At 41.8% G+C, this 24,490-nt stretch overlaps 1 protein-coding gene across 1 annotated transcript; it reads right to left on the reverse strand.

Moving 5' to 3' along the window:
• Window positions 1-2,208: 2,208 nt before the first annotated feature.
• LMNB1 (lamin B1) lies at window positions 2,209-24,142 on the reverse strand. Its single transcript, XM_041464269.1, has 11 exons — window positions 23,663-24,142; window positions 15,048-15,204; window positions 14,210-14,335; window positions 13,072-13,242; window positions 11,577-11,702; window positions 8,857-9,077; window positions 7,417-7,642; window positions 5,344-5,448; window positions 4,806-4,925; window positions 4,018-4,131; window positions 2,209-2,958 (listed from the first exon to the last, which is right to left on the reverse strand). Exons 1-11 carry the CDS (start codon window positions 24,010-24,012, stop codon window positions 2,917-2,919), a joined length of 1,758 nt encoding a protein of 585 aa, XP_041320203.1. The 5' UTR covers window positions 24,013-24,142; the 3' UTR covers window positions 2,209-2,916.
• Window positions 24,143-24,490: the final 348 nt, after the last annotated feature.

Below are 24,490 nucleotides of genomic sequence, written 5' to 3' on the forward strand. Positions count from 1 at the left end.
GGGAATTTTCTTTATTCTAAGTGTACCAAATACTTTCCCAATAAAACCTGTCAAAACAGACAACAAATGTTGATATCCTATGTACAACATGCCCTTAGGAGTAACAACAAAACATAGCAACCTCAAAAACAAGATGCTGCAGTTGCAGGGGAAATCAATGTCACAGTTTCATTCCATGGCTTCTATTATTATGCAGAAAGTAAGACTTGCTTGCCAAAAATAATATTTTTTGTTCTGAAAGTGCAGAACAGCTATGAAAACTCACATCCAAGAGTTAATTTTTAATTGTAGGAAAATTCTATCAGTCAATCATCTTAAGCTGAAATGTGCCTTCCTTTATTAATGCCTCAAATGAAGCTTTTCTTCAGGGTTAATCACAGTGTTTTTATCACACAGAAATCCTGTATTTATGCAAACCTGCTAAAAATATACCAGGAGATCAGCAAAAGGCTCTGAGCAATAAATGCACACCAAGCAATACCTGGGATAAAACAGCTAACTTCTGCCATAATCCTGTGATGGAGCTAGTTGAGTATTATAAATAATTAAGTGTCCCAGCACTTCCTTGATGTCCAGGAAAAGCTAAATAAGCATTCACATCCATCACACACAGCCTCCCCTCCCTTTCTAAAAATCACCAATTATTATCAGTTGTCCTCTTTGGAACAGGGGCTTTAAGAGCTTTTATTCTCCATCAACTACTTGATTTCTTTGCCTGGAGAAAATCCTTCACAGTTATCACGTGGCCATTTCTGTAAAAGCAGCAGCATTTAACTTGAAGTACAGATACAGCTTACAGTTCAATATAAATACGAAACACAGGGTTTGACAGATAAAAACCATCCTTTTCAATCCAGAAACCCCCACAGTAGTATCAAAATGATACACTGATAAGACAAATTTTCATGGGAAGAAATTAAACTAAGAATAAGCATTTAAAATTACATTATTAATAGAAGGAAATTAATAAATAGCATCTGTTGAACAGAATTTATGTATTCATTTCTCTGTCCATATTTTGCTGTCAGCTTGGGACAAATGTGATGTATATATGTAAATCATGAACAAGGAAACACAAAGCAAAAACCAATTTTTAGGACAAAACTGCTGTCAACAGCACCACAAACAAATTTGCACCAGTTTTGACTACACTGGGGTTTTTATAATGAACACTGGGAAAAAAGAATGCAGTTCACAGGTTTGCTGCACAGGTCAAACCACTTGTTTCCTAAAGTCCTAATCTGTTTCTCACAGGATTGTGTTTGAGCAGAAACATTTCTGGTAAAGTGTTTATCCAGCTACAAGCAGTAAATTGCTAAAGAGTTTTCACCTGCAGGAGGATGCAATTTGTATCTAATGCCAGAACCAATAATAATCAAGTTATGGAACTTGCAGGGAAGTGCAGGAAGTGTTGGGTGCTTGCTGTACAAGTATTAAAAAAAAAATCAAGCAAAACAAGACCTCCACCTTGTGGCAGCATATTTCACAGTTGTTTCCCAACATTCCCTTCTTTTCATTTACAGTAATTCCTGCCACAGCAAAGAAAAAAATAGAAGAATTATTCTAAAATCTGCATTTCTCCCATTGCCATTGAAGAACAGGCTCTACAAAAGCTACAACCAAGAATTTGACCATGCAGGAAGGTTCCTACCATAACTTCAGATTTGTACATCAACCCCTCCCTTTCCACCTTCTGCTGGCACATGGTTGAAATGGCACCAAAAAAGGGTTCATCCAAGGTGAAAGACATGTAAAAAATCTTAATTTTGCCATGAAAAGTCCAGTCAATTAAAAAAAAAAAATACAATCAACTTCAAAATTCTGGCTTTGCATTTGAAACAGTAAATTCAGGCTATGTCAAAGACAAGTATTTTATAGCACTTCTAAATTTCTCTTTATGTTACTGTGCTTGCTCACATTGCTTAGCCTGGCACTTGCAGGATGCAGTAAAAGCCAGTCCAGTAAGGACAGAACCATGAGCCAAGATGAGCACAAATGCAACAGAGTGTGAATAAAGCTCTAAAGAATTGATTTTCCAAACGTGAAGCAGTATCAGTCATTATTCAGAAGGAATCTTTGCACCTCAAATGCCACTGTTCCATTTAATGGATGTTTCTTCAGCTTCAAAGCCCATCAATTTCAAGGATTCAATGCTCATTCAACTTTTAGCTCAGTTCTAGGAAGAAACAAATTCCAAAAACTTTACTCTGTAGCACAGACATACTTTATTAAAATGTTTTCCAGACATTGGAATAATGTGAAAAGGACAGAAAAACTTTCAACATTGGCAAAATTACAACTGTTTCCCATACAAATGTAGACTAGACCTCTAGAGACTTTGTTGTGTTACTAAAAATTGTAAACAAGTAAGGCAATCCATATTAAAACAGCTTCCTAATTTGTTAGAAAAAAAACACATAAAATTTAAGCTGGTAACACTATCTTAACAACACAACTACAAAGTGTAACATGAATCCTCTTCCAAAATTAAAAGCTCTAAACCAATCCCCAACAGCACCTAAATTACAAAGAGGTCGTAGCAACTAGTCTAGAGTGGTATAATCTAAAAAAAAATCGATCCCCAAAACACACTGGAATATTCCTACTCCAGCAAGGTTTCAATGAAGAGAGACTGGTGTATAAATCTGAGAGAGACACAGGAGCATCAGGTGAATTCTCCTTGTCAGGAGCTACCAGCTCACATCCTGCAAGGAAATCGAGATGCTTGTGACAAACCTTCCTTTTTTCTTTTCTTCTTTTTTTTTTTCCCTTCCTTCACTGGCAGAGGAAATTTAAGGCCATCAGACTCGCAGCTTTAAAAATTCACAGACAGGAAAATAAGGTTGTGCTTCTCAGAAGGCTCTGTTCTGCAGGCAGGGATTACCACGGCTGGAGGAGCCTGGAGTGGCTGGAATTTCACATGACCACACAGCTTCTGTTGGCTGCTCTTTGCTCTGCCTGTTGTGAACAAGGGAGAACCATGTAAAACAAAAAAAAAACCCAGAAAAAAAAAAAAAAATTCCAACAAACCACCCAGCAGCATAATGTTCAAAATGCTTTTCCACTCAAAATAATCTACTGTGCTTTTTGATGTATACTTTTAAGTAAGTATATATAAATTTTATAGGAATTATAGATTAATTATCTATCAAACATACATTAATTACATAGTTATATATAATTAATTATATACTTAAGCATTTAATTGTATATTTAAATATATTATTATATTTAATATATAATTAAATTTATATATATGTATATACATACATATACACACACACACTTTTTAATATATGAAATTACTGGCCTGGCATGGTACAAACAAGAGTCAGCAAAGCTGTACAACCTGTTTCACCCTGGAATTAAAACAATGTTACATGTCCTTTCTTATTGAGGAGTAATAGAGGACAAGTATCAGAAAAATATAATTTATTGTCATATTTGAATCAGGGAGCATGAACAAGAACCTTAAGAGGTTTTATATAATAAATCTAACCTCACTGATTTCAAAATTTCATGTTTTCAGCATGCCAGGCACATTTTCTCTCAAAGAGTTTTCAAATCTCAAATTATCAGAGAAAATATGTGAATATCTGTCTTTATCAGAGAAAATATTTTCTCTATCATAGAAAATACGTGAGTATAAGACACTACCATGATTTTCTCTATCAGAGATAAAGAGAGATTTAAATTCTGAAAACTTTCAGTAAATTTACCTTCTTGAGCCAAGCTTCACTATAAACAATTGGCATGGGGGGGAATCTTACGAGGAACAGAGTTTAAGGGGAAAAAAAATCCCCATATCTTAAATTTGAAAAAAAATGTACTTCTCTGCAACAGGATATATATTAGGCAGTATTTTCAGTAAGACAGCTCCATGCTTTCCTTAATTACTGATAAAAAATAAATAAAAGAACATCCACACTCTATTTTCAGATTTTTTTTTTAATAATTCATGACTTATATCTCCATTTTTTCAATGTAAATAACCTTGTTAATGCTAAAAAAAAATACCTGCTGACGGTAAATGTCTTCCTCATCCAGAGCTTCAGCTACTTCTTCCTCAACTTCCTCATCTTCCCCTTTACGTGCTGTTGTTTTGAACACAGTGCTTCTCTGAGCAACCTCCTGCAAGACAGATTTTTAAGACTTCAAACAAAAAAAAAAAAAAAAAAAAATCTCCTGTTTCCCACTTGCTTAAGACTTTTGAGAAATGAAAGCTCCATCTGCTGGGAAAACTACTTTTACTCATTTTGTCTGTATGCTTCTCAAGCATTGTTGATCATAAACAGCTTAGCTTTAAATATCTTAATGACTAAAGGACTGTTTCTGACAACACAGTCATGAGGTTCTTCCAAAATATGGTTTTTTTCATATATATTTATTTATTTTCTTTCATTTGCAGCATATCACAGTAACCCTCACTGCTTCACATGGATTTCACTGTGGGATTCCCCACTCCTCATAAGCACACAGGCTTAAAGAAAACTGATTTAGAAGACAAATCACTCAGGAGTTCAACAAAACTTTCTTTTCAAGGCATATTCTAAGGCACTGCCCAGCTCCTCCCAAGAGGGAGATGCCTGAACAAGTAATTTTTTCCACTATTTAGACTCAATACAGAGTAAAAAAAAAATCACAGGGCTCAGTAGAGGCATTTCTAAACTGCAGCTAGTTCTCCAAAAGGAGAAAACTTCACCAAAAAAAAACCACTGCAGGGCATTCCTGTATGGAGCCCTGATCTGAATCCTTGCAGGTGATGCCAGCACAGAAAGACCTCACACAGATCTGAGGTGCTTTACCTCTCCCTGAGAATTTTTCAGCACAACTTTCACATCTTCACCGGTGCCCCAGGAATTCTGGTTCTTCCAGATGAGGTCAGTGGGAGGGCTCGCAGTCACTCCAGCATTTGCAGCCCAGATCTGACAACAGAAGTCACACACGAGCATTTTTTGCCAGTTCTACCACATTTCCAAATTCAGTTAATGCAGTATTTCATTTAAGCAAAGCTGTGAATCCCTGCCAGCAAGGAAAAGCAAGCATCTTCCAAAGTTTTGTGCAATAAAACACAAGTGTTTTTAATGCAGGGACTTTAGAATGTGTAATATGATGTAAAATTTTCACCTGTACGTGGTGAAAATCAGTGCTTCATGCAGAAAATTCTGAAAAAACATCTCTGTATTAATTATCCCAGCAACTGACACAACCAATGCCCAACACAAACACAGGTGACAACTTCCTGAAAACATACAGAGGAAGCACAAAACTAAAAATCCTTTTGTCTTTTTGGCCCACAGAAGTTGACCTGAAGTCCATTTCAAGGGAAACTTGACAACTTACTGTAACAGTCTGGCCTGCCTTTAGTACATATCTTGAGGTATATCTGTAACTTGCAGAAGTGTCTCCTATTTTTCGGATCATCTCCCAACCTCCCATAGGTTGATCCTAAAAAAGGGAGAGGAAAAAAAATAGTTATTTCCACCAGCATTCGTTTTTCTGCTTTGCATGTAGTTTTACCTTTAAGGTTGTGACACACACAAAACTTTAAGTGAAGGGGTTTATTATCACTTGATCTTCAGCATGGAATTAGAATAATTTTAGGTAAATTTATCTTACCTCTTATTTGAAATTAAAGCTTAATACATTCTGCTTTTGAGTTCTGATGTTAACTTAACTAATGTTTATGATTTGCATCAGTTTTATTATCACTTGGTCCAGAGAAATACATATTAGTAATAGGTATTAAATATTAAAATCCCCTTACAAATATTTATTGTGTTTTGAAGCACAGAATGGCAAGCAGGCTTCCTAGAAAACAAAATATTGCTGTTAGTATTCTTGAAATATTTTTACATATGCACACTTGCCACCACATAATCCCTATATTATTTTTTTCCTATCAACTACTTGAAAAGCATTAACAAATCACATACAAGTCATCTTTACAGAATGACTGCTTCAAAACAAGAGTAGGTGTTTTTAAATTCAAAACAAGAGTTTTAAATTCAAAAAAAGCATTTTTTTCAACTATCCCACCAGCACAGGTTCTGATCATTCAAGAGGTGCCACTTTCAGTTAAAATTATCTGAAATAAACAATCTTATATATTTCAATGGATTGACAAACTGACATTCAGTTTGTCATTGCACCAAAACACACCATACTTAAGAGAGGATTTTATAAATTTTTAAAATCTATTTATTTATATAAACTGTCAAAACACTCATGAATATTCCCCAAGTACAGTTTATTACACTGCACTACAGGTAGTTGCTCAAATCTAGAACCCCCTAGAAAAGTGCTAAAAACATGAACCACCCATGGTTACTGGGAACAAAACTGATGCTTCTCCTTCCTTATGAAATAATGGATGTGCAGGGAAATTAAAGTGGAGGAAAAACAAGTATATGGAGTTTAAAAAGTATATGTGTGGGGGCAAGCTCAAAAAAAAAAAAAAAACTCTCAAAAAAGCAAAAAAAAAAAGGCAGGTTCTGACTCACCAGAAAGTTTTTGATCTGGCTGAATTGAGTCATCTACAGACTGAAGTGTCTAGGCCAAGAAAAATGTCAAGGTTTCTTGAATTCACTGAACGAAACCATCACTCCCCAGGGTAATTACAGGTAATTAAAACCCACATTACCACTGTCTGGAGGAGCCTGTCCATATCCTCCCTGATTAGAGGGGACCGGGACACTTGGAACCAGGCCAGCTCATCACAACAAGCTGCCTTTTAGTGAAGATAAAGGAGGGAAATGTACTGCACGTAACAGCATCATTTTAAGAGCAAAATAAGGAAGTGATTAGTATTTGTCAAAGGGTTCTTCATTTGTGCAGATATGTGTACCCTCCCAATACAAATTCTAACCTATTCAGAGAATCACATAATCTCAGTAGTCACTGCAACAGTGGCTTTGGTATGGGAATTGAGGGCTCATAAAATTGTCGGTGCAGCCAAGGAAGAAGAAAAACTGTGATTTAGGAAAGCTCTATGCAGATACAAGGGACACTGGCAGTTAATTTCATCTAGACCTTTATTCTGCATCTCCATTTATTTTGAGCCTTTTTTAAGGCAGAGAAAGTGCTGAAAAGGCTTCTAAAGTAGCCTGGTGTCTGCTTGCAGCATTTCTTATCAGGAACAATGTCATCTGTAAAGCTTTGCAGGTGCATTACTTGCAAGGCAGAATGCAGAAGTGTGAGGTTTGGGGAACGGGCCACCTTGCAGCAAAACAAAAGCACCAAAAATCCTTGGGGAAAAAGTCACCATCAATCCAGACCAGTGTGTGAAAGCTTTCTTTGAGACACACCAGCTCCTTAAAGCCACAAGCTCTGGGCTCAAAGTGAAGCCTGAGAGCTGCGAGGGCGCCGAGGACGCCCCGGCGCCTCAACTCACGACACGCGTGGTCACTTCCAAACCTGCTCAGAGGTGTTCTTCAAGCGGATGAACTTCCCATCCACATCTATCTCCTCGATGGACACGTTCCCTGTGGCAGAGGCAGAGTGGGAAATGGTCACGCTGCTGCTGGCTTCGGACTCCTCCACATCGATCCTCTTCCTCTTGCCGCCGGCCACGCGGACACTGCGGCTGGACGAGGCGCGCGAGACGGTCACCCGGGAGGAGGGGCTGGGGGACAGCTTCAGCCTGGTGTGGGCAAGGGAGAAAACACACACACACATCCCATCAGGGAAAGGGAAGTTCAGGGAGGGACCTCCTTGCCCTCCACAACTCGCTGGCAGGAGGGTGAAGCGAGTAGGGGGTCGGGGTGCGATCGTGGGGAATGCGGGACAGAGTGAGAGGAAAGAGATGAAGCTGGGACATATGGGATGGTGTACACTGGGTACCAGGAGGAATTTCTTCACTGAAAAGGCAGTCAGGCTTTGCCTAGGGATGTGGTGGATTCATCATCCCTGGAAGCATTGTAAACACATGGGGATGTGGCACTTGGGGACTCTGGGGCACTTGGGTTTGGTGCTGACCATGGCAGTGCTGGGTCAACAGCTGGATTCAAATCTTTCCCAGCCTTAATGATTCTATGATGTGGTTTCACTTTTTCCACCTTTCTTTTAAAATAAACTTCCTTCCATCTCCTCTTCTTCCCATAATTTATATAGCAACATAGTAAACAGAGCATGTCACATGAAGAAGTGAAGGCTGAAGTACTTAAGAGGTGAATAAAATGTTGTCAAACAGCAGATTAATGTTCCTGCAGCACAGAATACTGATGGACTACTACATTAAGAGCATAAAAGCATTTCTGTGCATTTGTTGAAGACTACAGAGAAACAAAAACCCTAGGGAGACTTAAGCCACGGTGGGAAATTAATGCAAAAAGTGGCATAAAAGCTTTGGCTGTTTCATCCCCACAGTTGAGAGGAATCAGCAGAGAGCAGCTCAGAATACAGTGAAGAACAAAATTGCTTTAAATGACAGTTGTGACAGAGGTGAAAATTCTCAGTACTGGAAGAACTCTGAGGCCAGATGTGGAAAATGCAGCTGGCTGATGAGCTGGGCAATCACAATAACTTAATTAAAATTATTCTATTGGGTAACAATTAATTAACCCTGCAATTAATTTCGAAGAAGAATATTAAACACAGCACCAAACAGGTGCTTCTTCTCTGCTGGCTCTAAACCCAAAAAAAAGAAAAAAAGTGTTTGCTGCCTTCTTGAGAGCCAGTCTGACAATCAGTGTGTTTGGTCTCATCATGACTTTGAACTGTGTCAGACAGGAGGGGGCAAAACCAGTGCCTTGGAAAGCAGTCAAGCACCACTAAAAACTGCTTTTTAACAGAGAAAGAGACAAGAAAAGCACAGAGATAACACAGACAGCACCTGGTTGCCATGTCCTTTCCTACCTCTCCTCTTCACCCTCCAGCAATTTCCGGTATGCATTGATCTCCATGTCAAGTGCCAGTTTAACATCCAGGAGTTGCTCGTAGTCAGTCAGCTGCTCCTGCATCTGATTTCTTATCTCTGCAATTTCCTTCTCCTTCTCTGCCAGTGTTTTGCGGCAGTTTTCCTGCTCCTGGGCCAAGCTGCTCTCCAGCTCCTGTGCTCTGTCCTGCCATGCTCTGGACTAGAGGGAAAGCATTGAAAACATCAGCGATGGTGCAGAGGAAAGCCCACCCAAGCCTCTACATGTTCTGCTGTTCAGGCAACACAGAATTCGAAACACAGAAGTTGTGTCCTCCCTTATTTCTGAGCTCAAACTCACCCGTGTGTTCAACTTCCTGCTCTCCACCTCACCTGCTGCAAATGTAAACACCTCAAATTCCAGTGAAACTTGCAACATCCTTGGGAAAACAACTACTTCGCTTTGTTTTTCTGAGGTCTGACAATATGCTACTGTACTCTGTATTTCCCTTGAATTTACTTGGGGAAAGAAAAATTGAGTTAAAGAGTTTAAGTGTTTAACACATGCCAGACACAGGAACACAGTCCTAAGCTGCACCAGGGGAGGTTTAGGCGGGACACTGGGACAAATTTCTTCACCAAAAGGGTGGTCAGAGATTGGAATGGGCTGTCCAGGGAGGCAGGTGGAGGAGTGATCACCCCTGGAGGTTTTTCAGTGCTCTGTAGTTTCCAGATGTCTGCTTTGTGCTTTGGCTTGTTGCTGCTAATCCTGAATTCTGGGAGGCAGCTCCCCTAAAGGAATAGGAGTTGTTGTCAGTGCAAACCTGCCTGCCTATCCTTAAAGCCTCCAAGGCTTGCTCAGAGTGTGGTGATAAGCATTCCTTGAAGAAATCTGATTTGTCTCCTGCTTCAAAAATTCCATCAGGTCAGCAGATCTTAAAACTGTATATCCAGAATGGAATGCTTATCAAAGAAAGCCCAAAATTATGTCAGCTTTAGAGTTTCCATAAGCATGCTTTCCTTTGTTTCACAGCCCCTTGAGATTTAATTTTTTTTTTAATTAAGTAGCAGACACAGGAACCAATGCCCCATAATCACAAAGTTTGCTATGTATGTATCCAAATTTAGGAAGTCAGCACATATTCCAGAGACAGAGAGGAAAGGGAGTCTCCATGTCTGACACAAGGGACCAGTATAACTGGTTGTCAATGCTAGGAGTCAGATAAGGAATTTAATAAATGGAGTTTTGTATCATATGGAAGATCACAGTGGAGTCTACTACAGAGCTCAGAGCTGGCAGCTCAAACCAGACCAACATCAGAAATAAAAGATTTCCAAGAAAATAAAGCTTAACTTAATGCTAGTAAAGTGGAAAACAGACGTGTCCTGGCTGATTTCACTCATGCTACCATAAAAAACCACTCCAAAACCACAGCAAAATGGTTTCTTTGGTGGAAAATCACAGTCAAAACAACAGAAGTTCATTTTCCCTGAAGCTGATTGCCCTGAAATTAGCAACAAACACTTTTGCCAGTTCAGAAGGAAGTCCTCTGAACCAAGCTGTCACATCTGAAGTAACAGAACAGAGGAAATTAACTTAAGAAAACCTGTTGACTGAACCCCCAAAAGATGATGGTAATCTAAAGGCAGAAATAAGATCTATGTGGCCAAAACTTTCCATCCAACTCCTGTGGAACCTCATGCACATTCATTCTACCACCTGATCTTTCCCAGAGACTAACTTGACTAGGTAAAAGGAGAACTAGGAAGACTCTTACTAGTATCTGCCAATTTATTTGGAAAATTAGGAAATAATATCCCTCACATTTATATTTTTCACTAGAAATACAAAGAATTTTGATGTCCTATTAGAGTCTACTGTACAGGAGGAATAAAATTCAAAATGTACCACAGAAAAGATCAAACAGTACTAGTATTTTATATTAATAAAAAAGTTTAAATGTTTTGTGGCATGTTCCAAAAGCTTACTGTAGAACCTACTCCTAATATTTCTGATTTTCACTCTGGCTTTTCTCACTGCAGTGCCCACAATGTTACAAAAAGGCCAATACTGAACATATCACTTGTCATACATTATATCACACTTCTCTGGGTGTGATCTATGCCCTCTGTGATCTAGGAATAACCAATTTCTGCTCATAATCCTGCCTTACAGATGCTTAAGTACAGTTATTTGATGTTTTTACTCAGTCTCACATTCCTAATCTGGGCAAGATCACATCATTAGTTTTGGGTTTTTTTAGATGTCTGGATGCAAACTGGATCTAGGATGAAAAGAGACTGCAAATTCCAGTTCTGGCTTTGAATGTTGCTTTGTAGAATTCTACACTAGGCTGGTCCAGTCACTATTAAACTGCTCAGTGTCAAGAACATTTAACAAACATTTGTCTAAAATTGCCTCATTTATCCACAAAAATGTTCAGAAAAGCCAGTTAACAGTACCCCGTTTCAAACACTGGCTCTACAGCAGAATACTACACACAGAAAAAGAAAATAAAGTCTGTCAAAAGGAAACATTAAGGAATTTGAAAAAGCACAGAGCAGGAGGAGAGAAAACAAACTCCGGTCGTGACACTGAACAAACTGAGGGGGAAGACAGACCTTTAATACAAAACCCAACAAATTTAATCGGGAAGAAAAGCCCTTCAATGCAAAACCCAACATCTGTAAGTAGCAGGGCCGGGGAGGCACAGCTGGATACCTCTTTCTGGAGGCTGGTGATGTGGGAGGACAGGCTGTCGATGCGCATGCGGCTCTCGTTCAGCTGCTCCCTGATGGTGTTGGCTGCAGAGCTGCTCATCTCCGAGGACAGCCTGGCACTCTCCAGCTGCAGGGCACCAAAGTGAAGACATCAGTTTCAAAGGAACTTTCACCAGAAGAAGGAATGAATCACCAAAAAGCCACAGGCCACGCAAAGCCACCCCAGTTCCTCTCTGCAGCTCCAATGCACTGAAACTTTTCTTTCTTTAGGGCTAAAATGTGGTCACCACGTTGGATTGCCCTGCCTGGAATCCCAATTCTCTGAATATTTACTTTAGGATTAAAATTTTCCCTTGTAGACACTACTGAAATTGAGATACTAAGTTCAGTTTTCATGCTGGCCAAAGTTTATTTAATACACTTAAATGTTTATTTAATACTTCTTAGTAAAGAAGCTAAAGTGAAATTACCAATTCTCTAAGAAAATTGTTAACTTTCAGGCAATATGAGCAAATTGGTACCAGTGCCCTAAGCCACTACTGCTTCATTCTATCACTTCAATCTTCAATAGTTTTACTTTTATAAAGTAACTAAATCGTTCCTGTGGAACACTACCACACACACTTGAGCTGCACCACAGATTTATTGAACTTGTTGATGGCGATGCAAAGAATCTAATTTATTTTGTATAACTAAGTTTCCAAAAATACAGAGGAGTACACCTGAAGATAAAGACCAAGGAAGCAATGAGAGGTTGCACTTTTGGCTGTTTTATTATTAGTATTATTATTGGCATTTTTGTCTATTTTATTATTTATAGATCATATTTTAAATGATCTTTTCCAAGCCAAATTGAAGGCCTGGAGATAAGCAGGCTGAAAAGACCAAAACCGATGCTAATAAATTCAGTTTACATGAGCTTTTCTGATGTAAAATCCCACTTTGCTTTTAAAAAATACCAACTGCAACAAGCACAGCCACAGAAACCAGGTTCAGTTGCAGGGTGCCTCCTGACATAAATGCTGAGTAACAGCAGAGGAAGGAAATGATGAAGTATAACTGATTTCAGCTTTCTGCCTAGATGAGTGAAAAACAGAAGTTACAGGGCATTGTAAAACTTCCCCATGTTTTGTACAGGCTCAGAGGACTCTGTCTTCTCACCAAGCCCCATTATGAATTTTTATGCAAAACACGGATCGTTGTTCAGTATCATGCTTAACAATGCACAAACTTTCCTTGAATTCACAGTAATCCCAGCATTAATCACTTTTCCCCCCAGACCACCTTCACACAGTGCTTCCTTCCCTTCTGTTTTTGTACCTGGTGAGGATTAAACCTGCTCCCAAAGTGAGAAGTGAAAATGCAAATCCACACTCAAACGCATGCTAATTTCAAACCCAGCTCCCTAATAAACCCCTCCGAGCCGCCAGCAATTATGCTATTAAGCAAAACAAAAACAAAGTACATCAAACAGCTGTGTGAAAACATGTTCTCACTTTGGAATGGTAAGTGTCTTCGAGCTCTTGTTTGTACAGCTTCACTTGTGCATCGTGCTGCTCCCGGATCTCGTGGAGGGCCTGGGCCAGTTTGTGCTCGTATTCAATCTGACGCCCAGAATCAACCTCCACCAGGCGAGTTTCGTGCTTCCTTCTTGTCTCATTGATTTCCTGTGAGAGCCAGGAAAACATGGTAACACTCAGTGAATGCAGGACAAAAAATTTTCAGGAGACTATGCTGCTGAGTGAAGAGTAATGCAGGTTCTAGGATCAGATTATTCTGGCAGGAAATCTTTAGTATAAATGTTTATTTTGCAATAGCCAGTCATTAAAATAAGAGCTAGGATACCACTAGCATTTTTTGAGAGTTCTCTCAACTTTCAACAAATACACCACAGCATCATCAGATTTTAGAAATATATCCCTCCTTTCTTGAGGTCTCCTCTGTGCTTCAACAAAATCAAACAGTCACCCCACTTTCCCCATTTACTTGTGTGCTTGCCTGTGCTTTCTCTCAAAAGAAAGGAATTCTAACAACATGAAACCAAGCTGAAAATACTTCTAGCAAGAAAAAGCACACATGGAAAAAAAGACAGTATGGTCAAGTTCATTTGTTACTGCCCTAAGGTTCCTCCTGGAAAGCCTCACATTAATGCCCTAGCTGAAAGGGAAGGTGGCAAGAGAAAGCTCTAAGAGACAACTATTCCTCCACTTTTGTTTCCATTATTCAAAATCATCCTATTAGAAAGGTTTGAAATTAAAAACAGTGCAGGTCCAGAGCACCTATTTGAGTCTCCCCCCATTATATTTCTTATAATGGGATTATGTGGTAAATTACTAACCTACTTTCTCATTAATAAAAAAAGACATGTGCGTTGCATACCATGATCAGAATTTAAGATGAAACAACATGATATATAAAGTTATTTTACCACAAGAATTCAGAGTTAAAATAATTTTTCCTAGAAAAAGGAAGTTAGAAATCTTCATGCTAGAACAGAGGTAAACCCTACTCTGAGTAGGAGTTCAGACATATTGCAAAGGTACCTCCCAACCTAAATTATTTTCCTATTCTAGAATTTCCCACACCAGTTGCCTTCTTCTCTTTAAAAATGTTAATTCTTGAGGCTAAATTTACCTCCTCATACATATTTTTACGGAATTCCAGGTCCTCAATGAGGCTCTGACAACGGTTTTCAAGGTCCACTTTCTGCAAGGTTTCGTTTATAAGCTGGTCCTTGGCAGCAGCTAAAGAACCTTCAAGCTTTAAGGAATAAAGAAATCAACACAAAAATTATGCAGCAGAACTCACACGATGGCCAAAGCCTCACAGATCTACAGCTAACTATACACTAAGGTTTAACTTCACAATCAAATCCCAATATTTACCCCAGTAATAATACATATCACACATACACACTTTTGCAGTTGCTTATACAAGTGAGTTCTATATATTTCACGTTAGTAGCTGGCATTAAAATTGCTACTCAATGATTTTCCTTACAAATCAGTTTTTAATACATAGAAAACACCAGTTTCCTTGTCTCCACAACTTGTCTCCTTGAGGTGGTGCTGCTCAAGATTACAAATCAAAAGGCTAACAAAACTAGGTCAAGAGGTTTTCCTCCTCATTGTTCCACCAGAACATGCAGAACCACAGGCAGAACCAAAAGGAGGGCAGAGCAACTGTTATTTGTCAGTTATTATCTGCTCTTGTGAAGTCAATGTGCCCCCCAAAACACTTCTGAAAAGTGTCAAGTGTACTTTGAGTCTTGACCTGCTTTCTTCCCGCTAAGTAACATCCCTCCTAATTTCAGCATCTGCAGTTTTAAGGGCTCTCTCAGCTCTTAAAATTCACAGGTTTTCATCCTTTTTTTTGGTTACAAAGTTATATTTTATCAGATTGGCAGCTCATAATACAGAAAACCATCTCACTCACTAAGAGAACCTGATGGTTAGTTATCTTTCCTTCTCACCTCTCTAATTTGATCTTTCAAATCTTCAATTTCTCCCTCCAGACTTTTCTTATCACCAAGGGCTGTGGCCAACGCAGCTTCTTTAGAATTCAGGGCTGCTTCAAACTCACGAAGTTTGACCTGGGCTCCACTGAGGTCAGATTCCTTTTTTCCATAGCTGGAACAAACCAGAGAAAGTGGTTGCAAGAAAACCAAGGACAGTTGGTGGCTAATAAAGCAGTCTGAATCTTGAACTTGAGAAAAACCTGTCAAAACCATTTTGTGTTAGCTAAATTTACTGTGCTTTGGCAGCACCCTTCAAAAATGGCAAAGCTCCATAGACCTGAGGAAGCAGACCTAAATCCTGTTTACACAATATCTGCCATCATAGAAATTACAGTGGCGCAGAGGTAATTTCTTTATGAAGGCAAGCACAGAAGATTTTCAAATTACCTTCAAATTGGTTTTTGTGTCTAGACAAGCAGTCAAGCATTTTCTAGTTGTTTATCTCCTAAACCAGCATATTCAAACAGAGAAATCAAATGGGGGGGGAAAAAGTGATGTCCCATAAACACAAGTTTATTATCTACAAATAATACTGTAACAGGCTACTATCAAAAACAGGAGAAGGGAAAGCTATATTCATGAATCCTGAATCAAAGTGTTTCCTGTCCTTAGATGGCACAAGCAGCCATTAAATGTGTAACAAGTGGTACAGCCTTGGAGTTCATTATATTTCTGCCTGGGATATCCACATTTGTCTATCAAGGGCAGTAGCACGCAGAAGTCCTAGATGGTCTTAACTGAACCATGAACTTTTTAAAGGAATGGACAGATTTAGCCTCAATAACACAAGAGATGACATATCCTTCTTCAGTTCTTATGCTTTTCTTTCCAGACGTTTACAAAAACAACAACAAAAAAACCCAACCCCAGAATTAAAAAAATAATGTGAAGAAAATTGGATAAATTAAAATTGGATAGATTCAGAATCCATCCAATACTCTTTTTAGTCACTGCACAGTTTATAAGACACAACAGCAAAACTCCTTGACAAAACGAGAACTAATGCAACATCAACACAATTTTAAAAGGAGACACCCTCAGCTTTAAAAGATCCTATTTTCATCCAAGATTACCTGCACTTATCATGCTGAGGAGAGGTGCATGCACAGAGGGATGCAGGGATTGAATGCAGTCTGGAGGTTACAGCACCACAGCCACACCACATGGCAGGCTTTACGCAACAGATTTAGCGCTCGTTAATCCCGATCCCGTGGGATTAGCACCTGCTCCCCCCTCCATGGCATCCAAGGGCCAGGCTGGGAGCCCCTGAGACACACAAAAACACTCTCTGCTGCACTCAGCTGCTTCCTCCTGCTCAGCACTCCCCACTGCCTTAGTGGCATTTCACTCCTCAGACCCACAGCTGGATCCACCGCTTGGAAAAAAAACCACAGGATTTAGGGTTTGGACACTCCTGCTTCCAGCTCTCTGCATTATTCCCTAGAGGTTCTGTCCTGTCCTTCCTCTTCCACCCAGGCCTGTTGGAACTGCAGCATGCAAGGAAGGTGCGCAGCAGAACAGGAAAAGGAAGGAAGGGAAGGTATGTTGTCTTAGTACACGTGTAAAAAACCCAATCTCTCCATCCCCTACTAGGAGTATGAGGGTCCACAGCAGGCACTGATCACTTCTGAGAAAAAAGCTTTAATCAAAACATGAAGAAAACTGCGTTTCCCATGCTGAAACCAAGCCTACCAAGTCAGACCCTGAAATGAGAAAGTTGCAGAGCTTTAGACAGTGTGCTACTCCCCAAAGAGATTCCCCAAAATGTGCCACTATCCAAAGTACGTGGATACCTTAAAACTGCTTGGATCTTAAATTATTTTAATGCAAGTGCCTTTTAAATGCATTTACAGACTGAAAGGCAGCTGAGAAGAGCATTCTTGCTGTGCATCAGCAGAGAAAAAGGGGTATTATAATAAAATAGACTAGCAACAACAACATGATTAAAACCCAGTGTAGTACCTGTACCACAAATAGTATTACCAGTTAGATCAGCCCTTTCTGGCTTGTTTGCAACAAGACTGTCTGTGAAGCCACACTATAATTTAATGCAACAAAAGCCACAGTGGGGGGGTGGTGGGTGGGTGGAGAATTAAAATTAAGCACTATTAGTTGTTAGTGACATGAGCTGTCTAACTATGAGACAGCTCATGTGAACACATTCTCAGAGAGAAAACAGAAACTAGAGCTCAGCACTTCAAACGCTGGAAGCCAGATGAAATCTCAGCAACTCAAGTGTCATCCCAGCCCTAAAGGGAATACAGGAAAGGAGGGAAAGATCAGAAAAGCCTCTGTGATTTATAAAAATCAAACACTAATGTATACAACACATACTTCACCCTTACACCTATTAATTTTGACCAGGAAGAGCTTCAGTCTCTTGACAATAGATGCCTTCTTCCTCCCCAGAGAGCCAAAGCTACATCTGAATACAGCAAATGAAAAAACCTCAAACACCTTCCTGTTGCAGTGTTCAGAAATTACCTAGAACTGTGCTCCTTTTCAAGTAGTTTGACTCATGAAAGGAAAATAAAAGCAAACAAGTAATTGCTGACTTGCATCTTTTTCAAAGAAGCAGTTTGGTTTTCTCCCTTCTGACTTCAAAGCGCGTGGATCTTCTTATCCATGGAATTGTTTACAACAACCTAGAATTTCCCATAATCTCTTTAAACTTCTTGCTGAGTTAATAGAAAAGCCATACAAAAAAACCAAAAAAAACCCCTCAACTAAACAAAAACCCCAAATAAATAATTTTCTAGAAATGACCATCTGGAGCCAGACAAACCACACACCCAATGCAAGGCAAGCAGTCAGCAGCAGGACCTTGGGAGGTGTAATTCAAAATTTCCTTTGAAACTGACCAAGTGCAGGATGCCACCAGCCTACAGATTGTTCTCACCTCCCACACCTCACCCACTCCTTTTTGCTGCTACTTAAGAGCCTGATCACAAAGATAAGCATTACCAACATTAATCAAACCCTCCTTGAAAAGCATGGGCTTTCAGCCAAGTCATGACATAGATACACAAGTGTTGCAATTCCTGATAATACAACCTATATTTAGACCCATATAGAGTTTCATTTACTGCACAGTGGGCTGGTTTTCTACTCCACTTGTAGAGAAATATGAAAATAATAATAATAAAAAAAAAAAAAACTACAGTCATGAATTTTCTGTGTTTAATTTAGCTAGCGGTCACTTTCCCACATTTTTTCCCCCACGGCAGACAAAATGCTAAGGCTGTATTTTGCAAGAAAGAGACTTAAAATAACATAAGCAACTAGGAGCATTCAAATTTTTTAATAGAGACCAACAAGAAAATAAGAGTAACTGGACAGAGTTTGGCTTTCCTGTAAATAAGTATATGTAACATGGTTTCAACTTGTCTCATGTCACCCATTTTATTTAAATGTAGTGTTTGCAACCAACAACACATCATCTCTGGTCACATACTGCTCAGCTGTGACCCTACTTAAAGCCACAAATCCAACCTGAAGCTCATGGTCACCTGTGTGAACCCCATAAACTCCATTTCTAAGCAGAAACTACACACACAAACACATATCAAGCCACTGCCCATTACCCTGTCATCATTACATGTGCAGGTATTCGAGACCAAATATTTATGTCCTACACTGCACAGAAGACATGCTGACTTCAGAATATAAATTCTTGCATTTCAGTGGCTTGAATTATTTTGCAACAGTTAATCACCGCACTTTTTCTCTGGGTGCTCTGTGGTACACATCCAAACAGTGACAGATTCAGATTAGAGCTCTGAAGTTCACAGACTCCAATCTTTGCCTCGCTTTCCAAGATCACCTACAGTAACAAAAATATGCCTAAAAAAATTTCAAGTCTTTGCTTCCTTTCCATAGTACCTCCCCAGCTCCCTACAACACACATGCACCCTGGAAAAGCCTGGAACAGGTGTCACCTCTTTGCCTGCACCAACACCACATGGTCCTGTGTAGCTGCTCAGGGTACCAGCTGCAGAGTGCCACACACTCGCACAGTAATTCAAGCCACAGGCTGATGGGAAGCTGTTCCTGATATTTATTTTACTGCCTAATCTCAGTGCAGAAATGTACTTCAGAGTGTAGATGGGAAGGAAGGCCAACTGGAGATGCCAAGCCAGCCAGATAGATAAACTATCTTTTAGATATTTAAAATTAAAGTTTAGCTGCTTGACACAATTACATTTGCTATTAATGCGACAAAACACCTGAAGATAATAAAGGAAGATTAAGTCCTTTACCAACACCTTCAATAAAACACACAATTTCCTTCGAAGTTACTTTAATCACACTGTCTCCTCTTCCAGGAGAGCAGATGTCCCTCAACACTGGCACACTGCCACAGTGAAACCCCAGCCTGCCAAAGACAAATGTAAACAATGGGTTTCCTAAATGAACTAGAGCTAACACCAGCTTGTAACTCCTAAAGAACACAATTTCCTCACACAACCAACCAGAACATGTGTTCAAGCCCAGCCAGGGATTTTTGACCTGCCATACACTGAATTAAGACCCCGTTGCAAACATTCTTTGAAATATATTTTCTTTATCTTGGAAACCATTTCCACCAGTGGAAAACTATGCTGAAACCTGACCCATCAGCAGAGACACAAGACAGCAGCCAGCCTTGGCTTTCTGAACAGCCCTTGTTCAACAGGACTTGGTGACACAGCTGTGCCAAAATTCACAATGTGCACCCTTGTTAAGTTAATTGCTCCAGTGACACACGAGACCTTTTTCCACCCACCATCCTGGCCCAGCAGTTCTCCCTGGTGTGCATTTGTGGCAAGTGATGAACCCATGACACATTTCCCCTCAAAAGCAGAAGCTTTGTGCAGTCTTGTAGGATGTCAAGGAGCAACTGGGACCTGCTGCCTAAATGATGGCATTATGACATGCCCAAGGATGACATCTTTCACTGATTTGTATGCCTTGTCTATTTAATCTTTTTCTCAAGAAATATGGAATTTGCAGCAATCTGAACTCCCAGCCAAGGCAATGCCTCTCTGTTGTAGGAAGTGCACTTTACCTAAAAATAACAGTTGTTACCCCCAAAAGAATTTTTTGCTAATTGTATCATCACACATTTTGAGACTGCAAGATCCTGCTACCTACAGGCAACCTTTCACCTTTATTGTTCATGAGCAAGTCCAGCAGCTGGAAATCAATATTCACAGACATTTTTTCTGTGGAGCTACTGCTGGTGTCTTCCACAACCCTTGATTTGCAAAACTGTAGTAGTCACAATTAATTACACTTGTTATTTAAAGGACTGAAATAGAGGCATGTCTCTACAGCAGCCAACACCAATGGCAAAGCATACAGTAAAGTCTTGTCTAATCACTGAGAAAATAAATTGGAAATACTGTGAAATTTTTACTGTCTCTCAATTCTCAAACTATGGAAGAGAGATCTCCCTCTCCTCCATCTCCCAAGAGCTCCCCAAGAATTCCATACACCTAAACACAAATAACATGTTTTTTCCCCCAAGTCTTGAGACAGAGATTTATTTTCCTTTATTTCCATTCTGCCCATCACAAACTTCCTACCTACACAACCATGAGTATCGCTTTCCCATGCCTTCCCCACAACAGATGGAGGGAAGCTAATTGTTTTAATCTCACTTTTTCCACCCCTAATTCTTTAGAGATTTGAAGTATCAAGGGAAACCTTCATATTTTTGCTACAGCAGAACCCACTGCATGGCAAGCACTCTAGAAAAAGAGTATGCAACAAGTCTGCTATATACAGGAGTATCAGCTAGAGAGAAAAATGCAATTTTCTTGAAGGATTAGAAGTATAAGCAGAGCAAGCTTTTTGGTGCATCACACCATACAGGCGGCACTGAAGTCAGCAAATCCAAGAAATAGGTGACTGGACCTTTAAATTTTGTAAAGAAAGAACAAGAGAAGTCCTACAGCACTTTGAGAGGATCTAGAAGCATGAGTTTGAGGCACTAAGAATGACTGAAAGATGACTGGAATAAAATGGGTCAAGCAATTAAGAAGGAGGCCTGCTAACCAGAGGTAAGAGAGTTGCACAAGAATAACACCTGCAAAAATATTCAAGTAACACAAGAAGGCCAGCTAGACCATGAATGGTATTGCCCAGCTTCAGATAATGAAGTGGCAAATCATCTTTGCTCCCTCCACAGACCCAGAACACCTGGAGAGCCATTTCTCCTCCACTAGCTCTGTAAGGAAACAAAACCATAACTAATTTGAATGTTATGGCTACCAGAATACCTAAACCACACAAACCAAACATGCCAGGTAACTTTTATTTTTTTTCCTTTCCCCCCCTCCCCCAACTGGCTCTGTTAGATACTCTGTTACATACCCAAATTTTAACTAAAGCCAGTGCATACAGCACACTGCAGTTCAGCTTTCAGAGAGGGCAAGGAAAATCCCGTTGAGATCACACATCCTCATCTTACCTTGCAAACCTTTACAGTACCCCTATGCACACTTGTGCCAAGTGCTTTTAAGAGTATTTTTTTTTTGGTCAGGTTATAATGTGACTTAACAGCTTTAAGAAGCCATGAGGGAGCGTGCTCCAGTTCAAGTGAGAAACCCCTCTGCTCCTTTTTAAGACTTTGCAAACGGAATTACAGATAAGCTTAGATATCCCCAAGATATCCATCTTAACACTCAAAGACTACGAAACTGCACGCCCATCGTGAGGTCTGGCACCAAACAACACCAAAGAGCCACAAACAAGTGGAATCCAGGAGCCCCAAACAGCATTAAGTGTTTGTTTTACTAAACCATCCAGGAGTTCTTGGCAATCAACACCCCACCCTCAACAAAACAGGTTTTTGCCAAGTATTCCATCACAGGCAAATGCAAGACAGAATATGCAGATGCCCATGTCCACATTATTAAAGCCCTGGTTCCAGCCACAAAAAGGGAATCCACTGCAGTCTGCATTTAGATCCCAGTCCCACGCACGGAGTTTTGTGAGAAGCTGACACAAGAGCGCTTCTTCCTCAATAAAATCACTAAGATGTGGAAATTCCTGGCTTGACCTTAGAGTCAAGTAATGTTGGTGCCTGTCTGCAGCTACACCTGGCTTTCCCCTATCACTGTCAGCGACTACTTTGATTTAAGGCTTTCATAAGGCACCAAGAGATAACCTCAAGAACAATTAGTCTCACTAATTAGAAGCTCACTGTTTTAGTTTTTTACATAACAAAGTCCAAAAGATACCAGAGCTGTCTGCAGACGCGCGACAACATCAATATGCTGGTTACACATGAAGTATCTTTCTCATCATGAAAAAATCAGGGCTGAGAGGGCATTTAAGACACAGTAGCAGACGAAGAATAACAACTCTGGAGGTTTTTTCCCCATCCCAATATTGCCACACCTTGTGATTCCAAGAATAAAGCAGGAATGCCTAAAACTGCAGCAGTCACAAAAGTCAAATTGAAGGTAAACACAAACAAGGAACAAAATGAACAATTGAATCGAGTCGAATGTTTAAGAAGCAAAATCTGGTCTCAAAATCAGTTCGCGGCAAGAGCGGGGATCTTGGCACTGCACTCTAAAGCCGCCAATCTGGGGGGTGTGTGGACACAAATTCCACCTTTTGTAACATCTGAACATCCAGGAGGGGACACAGAAATTACAGTTCTCTTTGGTTTTCTCCATGTATTACCTAGTCAGTATTTTCACATTACGAAGTTAATCTGTTTCAGAAAGGTTCAATTTTTTCATCCCGAAGCAGCCTGAGCCTTAAAAACAGCCCTCTGTCCGTGCAGGGAGAGGTGAATAGTCATGGAATAGCAGTGCTAAGGGACTGGAATGGACCCTGAAGTCACAAGTCCCCAGACACAGGCAGGGATGCCATTGACTAAAGCAGATCGTTCAGAGCTCCATCAAGCCTGGCCTGGAGCACTTCCAGGGATGGGGCATCCACAACCTCCCTGGGCAACCTGTGCCAGGGCCTCACCTCTCCCACGGCCAAGAATTTCTTCCCGACATCCCATCTAAACCTGCCATTCTTCAGTTTAAAGCCTAGCACTCCGTGCCCTTGTCAAAAATCTCTCCCCAGCCTCCTTTAGTTACAGGAAGGTGCTCCAAGGTCTCCCTTGCTGCGGGTAGCAATCAGAGCACTTCACCTCATTTCTTAAGCGCCAGCCTCCCCGTACAACCTGTTCCAGCGCCTCACCCGCACGGTAAGCAACTTCTGCCTACTATCTAACCTGTCTAACCAAAACTCCCCCCTTTTTCCGTCCGCACCGGTCGGGAGCCATCCCGGAGCATCCCGCGGACGCAGCGGGGGCCGGGGCACTCTCACCCGGCAGGGGCGGCGCTCGGGGCCGGCTCTTCCCGCCGGGGCGGAGCGGCGGCAGCGCTGCCCGTGTGCCTCCTCATTCATTCCCTCATTCATTCCCGGCCGCGCAGCCCCCGGCCGAGCGCCGGCGGGACGGGCGGGCGGCAGCGAAGGGCGCGCACCGCCGGTGCCTCCGCCAGCGCTCCGCCCGCATCCCCATCTCCATCCCGCCAGCCCACGGATGCTTCCCGGCCCTTCCTTTCCCCGCTGCCCACCTGCCCAGCAGCTGCTCGTGCTCGGCGCGCAGCTTGCCCAGCTCGATCTGCAGCTTGGCGCGCTCCCGCGCCGTGTCGTCCAGCGCCCGCCGCGCGTCCGCCAGCTCCGCCTCGTAGATCGCCTTGAGCCCGGTGACCTCGCGGCCCCGCACCTCCTCCCGCTGGGTCACCTGCAGCTGCAGCGCGCTGTTCTCCGTCTCCAGGCTCCGCACCTTGTCGATGTACACGGCCAGGCGGTCGTTCAGCTGCCGCAGCTCCTCCTTCTCCTGCAGGCGGGAGATGCGCGTCGGGCTCTGCGGCATCGCGGCGACGGATGGGCCGCGGGTCCGCGGCGGCGTGGGGTCGGCCATGGAGAGGGGGCGCGGCGGGAGGACACCGGCGGGACGGGCAGCGGGCGGGGACCGACGGACAGGCGGACGCACGGACGGACGGACCGCCGTCGCCTCCTCCTCCGCCGGCTCCGCACCGATCCAATATGGCCGCGCGCCCGCCCCGCCGGACCGCGCTCGCGGCCCTCCCGCCCACGTGACCGCGCGCCAGCCAATCGCGAGCCGCCTTCTGCCGCGGGCTAAATTCAAAACCCGCCAACGGCCGGCGGGCGCGCCACCGAAGCCACGCCCCCCGGGCCACGCCCACGCCCCGCGCGCGTTCCCGCCCCCCGTTCCCGCCCATGGCTCCGGACAAAGGGACCCGCGTCCCGCGTCCCCTCCCGCCGCCGCGCCCGGGGGTCCCCGCACGGCCGCCCGCAGCCCCCCTCGCCTGGCCGAGCCCTCCCGGGGACGGGCGCTGCTTTGGCGGTGTGGCTGTAAATTACAGAACCGCGGGATA

Source organism: Pyrgilauda ruficollis, unplaced genomic scaffold, assembly GCF_017590135.1.
Source record: "Pyrgilauda ruficollis isolate IOZ18807 unplaced genomic scaffold, ASM1759013v1 scaffold177, whole genome shotgun sequence".
Taxonomy (NCBI): Eukaryota; Metazoa; Chordata; class Aves; order Passeriformes; family Passeridae; genus Pyrgilauda; species Pyrgilauda ruficollis.